This window comes from Vigna radiata, chromosome 6 (genome assembly GCF_000741045.1).
Source record: "Vigna radiata var. radiata cultivar VC1973A chromosome 6, Vradiata_ver6, whole genome shotgun sequence".
NCBI classification, from domain to species: Eukaryota; Viridiplantae; Streptophyta; class Magnoliopsida; order Fabales; family Fabaceae; genus Vigna; species Vigna radiata.
In genome coordinates this window covers 11,246,249-11,253,779 of record NC_028356.1, presented here as the reverse complement: position 1 = coordinate 11,253,779, position 7,531 = coordinate 11,246,249, and the positions used below count along the sequence as shown (strand labels likewise).

The following is a 7,531-nucleotide window of genomic DNA, read 5'->3' as shown; positions in this document are numbered from 1 at the left end:
TCAAGGCTTCTGTAAGGCTTGGGCGCCAGTTTTGGGCACCTGGGCTACAAACGTCTGTCGCCCGGGCGTCGGGTCCGTTGCCCGGGTGAGGACGGTGATTTTCTTCGCAAATTTTGCGCTTCTGTCGCCTGGTGCTCGCCTGGGCTTCGGGTTTTCTCCCTTCTTGGTGCCTTTTTGACCCCTTTTGAGTTCCATCTTCATGGCTTTTCATTTCTTCTTCCATTATTGCTTCAATCTTTGTTAAAACAAGGGGAATTTGTTAGAAAACAGTTAAAATCAACCTTAACTCTCTTATACACATAATTTACTGAAAACATATGAGTTCAAGCAAGTTTCTAAGTCAAAAAGGGTGCTTTTAGTATCAAAATCATATATCAAATAACGGTATTTGAATTCGTTATCACAACCCAAAACTTAGAACTTTGCTTGGCCTCAAGTAAACAAAATGCAACTCAGCTTTTCAGAACAATCACTACAATGACTCGAGCTTGGGGGTCTCTAACATCATCAATCCTTACCCGTGCGTCAGTGGACAATAAAGGAACACCATGAACGGTCTTACCTCCTGCAAGTTGTACTCCGATGGCCACTGCGCGCGGAGGATACTCATCAACCAAAAACTGATACTGATTATTGAAATCAGTATGATCTGCATTAGAGCATGAGTCTTTGGTGCTCATGGGAGGTGGGGTAGGATTATCTGTAGGGGCGTCCTTGATAACGGTCTAAAAACCGTTATTTTCACTAGTAAAAAAATAGTCTTTTAATGCGCCTAATATGCCTCAGTTCTCACAAAACCGAAACATATTAAAACGCGGTGACATTTTTGTAATTAAAACAAACTTATATGCCTCAGTTCGGTGAAAACCGGAGCCTATGGACTCTACTGCCTCGGTTATTTACAAAACCGAAGCATTCTACATAGTTGTACCGTTCGGGTCTTCTACGAACCGATGCCATTGGGCTTTTGTGTTTCAGCTTGCCTTCTGATGAGTCAATATTTTATTAATTTCACTTAGTTTATTGTGCTAGAATTAATCAGGGAATTGTGCTTAATTGTCCGATATTTTCCCGTTTTTCCTAATTATGCTTAATTTGACCAGAAATTCGAATTTTAATTAATTTGAATTTTCTGAGCTAATTATTTGCATTATTATTTTCAACGAAAATTTTGGAAACACAATTTGGGACATTTGAAGGAGAAAAAATAATTCAAGACTCTTGTCATAGACATTTCAAATTTAATTACTTTGAAACTTAGTAGTCTAGATAGTTTTTAATTAAACTTGTAAACATTGGGCCAATTTTTGGCAAAATAGTTTGAGCCCAAATAAGAAACATGACATGGCACCTAAGGTTTTGCAAAGAAGGTGGACCCCACCTCATTTAGAGACAACACTTGGCCTCTTAGTAGGAGTCAGCCGTCACATACAGAAGGGGCTTCTTGGCTGCAGCGTTATTTGGCCAAGGGGGTTGGAACATTTTTTTTCAACGTCTTTCTTCTATGCTTGAACATGGTTTTATTAGGTGATTGGTTGAATGAAAGAAGGTTTTCTCCATTTTTTATTTTTGTGCTATGCTAGAACGTGTTCTGGATTCTAGAATGCTAGAACGTGTTCTGGACTCTAGAATGCTAGAACGTGTTCTGGATTCTAGAATGAAGCTCGCTGTTATAACTTGTGAAACTCCAAGATGAATTCGTTTTCACCTTTCATGCTTGAAACCGAGGAGTAAAGCACCGTTGCAATCTTTGTCTTTATTTTATTTCTTGCATTTACTTTCTTTTGAGATAAGAATGGAGACGGTGTGCTTCTAGCCGCCAGTTACTTTTGTTCTTGGCTTCTCTAAAAAGAACGTTCTTGAAAGATGAGTTTTAGACAGCCATTCACTCTTGAACCAAAAGTCTATTTTCATATTAAAGCACTTTTGCATTGTTTTTTTTTTTATTCCAGCCACCACACGCATAAGATATATGTTGGAATTTCAATATTTGAGGCAAGCGGGCAGCACGAAGCGCATTCATTTTTTTTTGTTTCTTTTGAAGAAGCGTGTTAGAATGTAAGGCACGGTAAAAGGTGCAACAGTGACTCAGCTGAGAGGTTTTCGTTTTTTTTATTTGGAATGCTTCAACCGAGAAGAGAAATTTTTAGATTCAAATTGAAAGTAGGTGTTGGTTTCATTTGGAAGCAGCTGCAGCGGTAATGTCTACTTGTTGTTTAATGTTGGAAAAAGGAAAGCTAATTTATGGAGAGGAAATGAGGCATTGATTTTATTTAGATTATTTAGAGAAGAAGACGTTGGGCAGATTGAAGTTTCCCTTTATTTCTTTGTGAAAGAAGAAGCTTTGAGATTGAATTGTGAGTTGATGTTCGACATTTTGGGGATGAGATACAAGCACAATCACTTGGCTGCAAAGGGAGCACACACGCTTGTTTTGATTTTAAGAAGGAGGTGTCACGGCAAAGGGGACTTCTTCAAGCATTTTACAATTTTAATTTTCTTTTGGGAGATGCATATTTTAATTACTGTGTTGAGTTGGGTTTCACCTTTTAAATTAGTGTTGCATTTTAATAATTTTAACTGTGCTAGATATTTGTTTGCTCTAGTATTGGGTTTAGCATTTTCATTCTCTGGACTCGATTTTAAAAAAATAACTGCAACCACACCAGAGGTCCAAATGCTACGTTTTATATGTCACATGAAAGATATTTGAGTCTATTTTCCAGGAAAAAAAACCTCATCTCATTTAGAGCTATGTAGAAAACGTTATGGGTAAAACATTGAGCAAAGGTCAGAGCTGTCCAGTTCCAGCGTGAAATTACTGTTTTCTGTATTTTCGTATTTACTGTAGCAGTTTCGTTTTTACTGTTTTAATTTCATCTTCATGCATGGTGAAATGTGTTGTTGCATTTAATTTCGTTTTAATTGAATTTAATTATGTTTTTTTTACATCTGCGTTTTAATTTAATTTCATTTTAATTTTTCCACATCCACAAACAACATTTCAAACCCCCCCATTGTGTTAGACCTGATTCTGAACCGTAGTTGGTCCTTGAGAGACGACCTAGGAGTCACTTCCTAGTCTATACTGCATTCCTAATATGCAATCAAATTTGTATGGGTCGCGACAGCCCATCACCTTCTAACTGAGGCATATAGGTCTCTTCCAGTCATCTCTCGAGACTTTCCTCCCACATCTTCATTCACGGTTTCTCGAGGTATGTCTTCGTGCAAACCCTATTCTTCACCTCTATTAGGTTTCCTACATCTCTCGTTCAATTTCTTACCATTTTGGCCGTTTAAACCATTGAATATATATGTCCCTGCCATTAAATGCCTTCCTCCACTGATTTCACCGATTAGTTATTCTTTCTTCATTTTCCACCGATTGGAACTTCCTTCATCGATTATTTTCCCTTTTTCATCTTCCATGGCCATCTTCACGAAGCTCCGCCGTCACGGATGGTGGCCTGTCTACTGTCATCGCCAAGCCCAACGGCTACGACGGCGAGTTCTTCGCCTCCTCCCTCGTCATCGCCAAAGGATGGAAAATCTGGGGTTCGCGTTTTGACTTTATAGCGGTGGTGCAGCATCGAAGTTTCTCGTGGGCAAATGTCGTTTAGGGGCTTTAGGGTTTGAGGGCTTGAGGTCGTTTTGGAGGTTTGCGGGCAGTGGCGGGGCTGTTGTTGGGGTTGAGGAGGGCGAGACATTCGCAAAGGCACGAGGGTGATGAAATCAAACACGAGGGCGAGACATTCGCAGAGACATCCTACAATTTCCCCGTGTGCAATTTGCATGAGTTAAACATCAATATCTGTGGGTGTGAGCACTCATGTGAATGGAGTAACGATCCTTGATTTTTAATTATTATTGCAGGTTGATAATGACCCTGGGTTTCACTCCCAACCTAACAAGTCCAAAACTGTGATTGAGAATGATGCAGTGTTTTCTAGTCCAGCTTTGGAATCAAAAACTAAAATCCTTGGCAGTAGTAGTTCACTGCAGCAGAATGCAAACATGAAGCATAAGTTAGATCATTTGGGTCATGGAAGTAATCAAGTTAGTGATTGTAATTGTGGTCAAACTCAAGATGCAGATGTGATTTCTAAAAGTTGTTATTGTGCTCGGGAGAATTCATTTGTTCTATTTTCTGCTGCTCTTCAATGTTCTTTTTGTGCTTAAAGAGATTTCATCTGTTCTTTTTTCTGCTGCTGGTTATTTAGGTCTTGACTGCAATTGGGAACTTCTGCATATGTTCAATTGTCGTGGGGATGTTTATTGAGATTATTGTTATGTATCCCATCCAAGATCAACAATATCGCCCTGGAATTGATAACCTTCTTGTGCTTCGCATTGGTGGAATCCCAATTGCCATGCCCACAGTTCTCTCAATGACTATGGCCATTGGTTCTCATAGGCTATCGTAGCAGGTATGTTAGGTTCAATTAAGTATGTTTAGTGGACATTTGCTAGAAATAGTGATTAATTGGTTATATGATTTTTTTTGTGGTCATATTTATTTTTCAATTTTAATCTTTAAATAAAAGATTTTTAAAATATAAATAATTATTTTAGTGACGATATCTTCAATTTTAACTATTCTTTTGATTTGACATTAAATTTAAACTTAATCATATTTTAGTGACGATATCTTCAATTTTAGTGACGACATTGCATTAAAGTGATTAATTGGTTATATTGTTTGGTGGACAATTGAGAATCAAGATGCAATAGACACTGCCATAGTTGGGATGTTAGCTGATCCAAAAGAGGTTAGTCATTGATATGTTAATTCCTTTGATGGCGTCTTTATTATCTTGAATCCTCTGTAGCTATAATCTGCACTTCATCATGATTTTTGTTCTGTACTCATCTTTGTACATTAATTTTCTTTTCTATCTTGCTTCTATTAAGGCTCGTCTTGGTATCAGAGAAGTCCATTTCCTTCCTTTCAATCCCATTAATAAGAGAAAGACATTGACATATATTGATCGTGATGGTAAAATGCATAGAGTAAGCAAAGGTGCACCAGAACAGGTAACCTACTAGCATTTTTTCTCATGAATTTTTGTTGAAGTCTTGCTTATTATTCTCATTCTGATTTGTACAATTATGACATGACTGCTAGATCTTTAATCATGCAGTTGTAGATAAATTTGCAGAGCGTGGTTTATGTACCCTTGCAGTAGCATTCCAGGTAATTGATTCATTGCATACACTATTACATGATACTATACTAATATATATTTGTACTTCATGCTAGAGATATTTACTTGGCTTTCTCCGTTTTATACAAGACGTTCTAGATGGAAACAAAGAGAGTATAGGTGGCCCATGGCAGTTTATTGGCCTTTGGCCTCTGTTTGACCCACCCTAGGCATGACAGTGCAGAAACAATACGCAGGGCACTTAACCTTGGAGTCAATGTTAAAATGATTACAGGTACGTTACATATATGTTGAAAAACTTAGAATTCTTGTATTTGTGGGATCTAAAAAACTTTTCTTTAAATATGTATCCTTCATTTGTATCCTTCATTTGCATTGCTTGGGGAGGACAAGGATGAGTCCATATCTGCATTACCTATTGATGAACTGATTGAAAAAGTAGATAGGTTTGCTGGTGTTTTTCCTGGTGTGTTTCTGTCTTCATCTTTGCAATTGGTTGTTTTTAATACTATTGGTGATCATATATTGGATGAAAGATTGATTATAAATTGGAAGAATTTATCAATATGCGCTTGTTTTCTCATATTGATTTATATTTTGCTAGAGCACAAGTACGAGATTGTGAAACGTTTGCAAGCTAGGAAACATATTTGTGGAATGACTGGTGATGGAGTGAATGACGCACCTGCACTCAAGAAGGCCGGCATTGGTATAGTTGTTGCTGACGCAACTGATGCAGCTCGGAGTGCATCTGATATTGTTTTAACAGAACCTGGCCTTAGTGTTATTTTCATTATTGTATTAGTGAATGTTGCTCCTGAAAAGAGAATAAAATATTAGTTCCAATATTTTTATAAGGTGGGATGTTACTAGAAAAGCATGATATTTGAAAAAAAATATTCTTATACTGCCTCGGTTTAACTCCAAACCGAGGCATAAGACCTTCTTCTATTGCATCGGTTCAACAGCAATTGAGGCCAAAAGTCTGGTGAACAAAAAAATGAAATAAGGAACACCTTCTACGGTCTCAGTTGCATTTCAACCGAGGTAAAAACATACATCTTTATGCCTCGGTTCAAAACCGAGGCAAAATGTGGTAGACTTTTTGCCTCGCCTGCATATACCTCGGTTGTAGAACCGGTGCGGAAAGGCAAAAACAACCGGTGTCATTTCCCTTTACTGCACTAGTGTTTCATACTTAAATTTGATATCAAAACACACCCTTTATGGCTTAGAATGAGCTTCAAATCAAGTAAAACACTTGGTTGAGTCATGTGAGAGTCAAAAGTTGGTTTTAGAGATATTATGCTTGTTTTTACATTGTTTTGCAGGGTTTTAAGATGAATTAGAGATGGAAGTAAGGTCAGGTGGACTTAGACCCGTGAAAGAGGAAGAAAAAGGATGAAAAGAAGGGTAAAGTGAATTGTCCAGAGCGAATCAAAACATATTCTTTTGGCAGAGAAAAACGTCCAGAGTTATTCCACACACTTTGGAGGAGGTTCCTTGGATGCTTAGGCTCCAATCTACCAAGTTTAGGGTTATTTCTTCCATTCTTTCATTATATTTCATCTAGATTCACCACGATTATGGTGAACTAAACCCTAGGTTGTTGGGGAACAATGTAATCTTTTGAAACTCTCATATATCTAAATTCTTATTTATTTTATATGCTTGCATATGCTTGATTTATCAATTGTTGGGTTGCTCACCTGTATTTAATGCTTTTATCGTTTAACTCATTCGGTAAATGTTGTTTATCTTTATTGATACGGGAACGTACAATAATGTCATGAACTGGGTGGAATTCCTTGATTAAGCACTACCACCTAGGGATAGGGGTAGGAAGATCGATTGTATTTTGTTTCCGTTTATCATGCATTATTAATTACTAGGGGAGGCTAAGGATAGTGTAACGCCCCGACAACTTACAGGGACTATTGACTGCCCCCACACATCACCACGAGACTTTCCAGTGTCCTTTGTCCTCACTCGCACACTTTCCGGGAAAACTTCCCGAAAGGTCACCCATCCCATAATTACTCTAGGCTAAGCACGCTTAACCATGGAGTTCTTATGAGTTAGGCTACCGAAAAGCAAATGAATTTGTTGATATGAGTAGTCAAATCAATTCCTTTAAGCTATCCTTCAACTGTATAGTCCCATACCTATACAATCTCCAGATCCCTCTCATTCCGGTGTATGTTCGATTCGTCCATGTGCCCCTTCCACTCGAAGCCTGCCAGGAGCCGCTCCTTGTCCGTGCCCCCTGCACCATGCCTCTTGCACCGGCGATCACTCCCCGCCTTCGTCAGTGCCCGGGTGTCACATGCCCACCAGCTTCCGTCTGGTTCGTCCTCGAACCA

At 38.4% G+C, this 7,531-nt stretch overlaps 1 protein-coding gene across 2 annotated transcripts; it reads left to right on the top strand.

The window, feature by feature from the left end:
- The first annotated feature begins 5,152 nt into the window (after nucleotides 1–5,152).
- LOC106763428 (plasma membrane ATPase 2-like) lies at nucleotides 5,153–6,011 on the top strand. Of its 2 annotated transcripts, XR_002668072.1 has the most exons (3): nucleotides 5,153–5,197; nucleotides 5,298–5,442; nucleotides 5,773–6,011. XR_002668072.1 is itself a non-coding variant. In XM_022781668.1 (2 exons), exons 1-2 carry the CDS (start codon nucleotides 5,433–5,435, stop codon nucleotides 6,006–6,008), a joined length of 246 nt encoding a protein of 81 aa, XP_022637389.1. In that variant the 5' UTR covers nucleotides 5,273–5,432; the 3' UTR covers nucleotides 6,009–6,011. The 2 variants fall into 2 exon arrangements, 1 of the variants encoding a protein (XP_022637389.1); XM_022781668.1 differs by lacking the exon at nucleotides 5,153–5,197 and having other exon boundaries at nucleotides 5,273–5,442.
- Nucleotides 6,012–7,531: the final 1,520 nt, after the last annotated feature.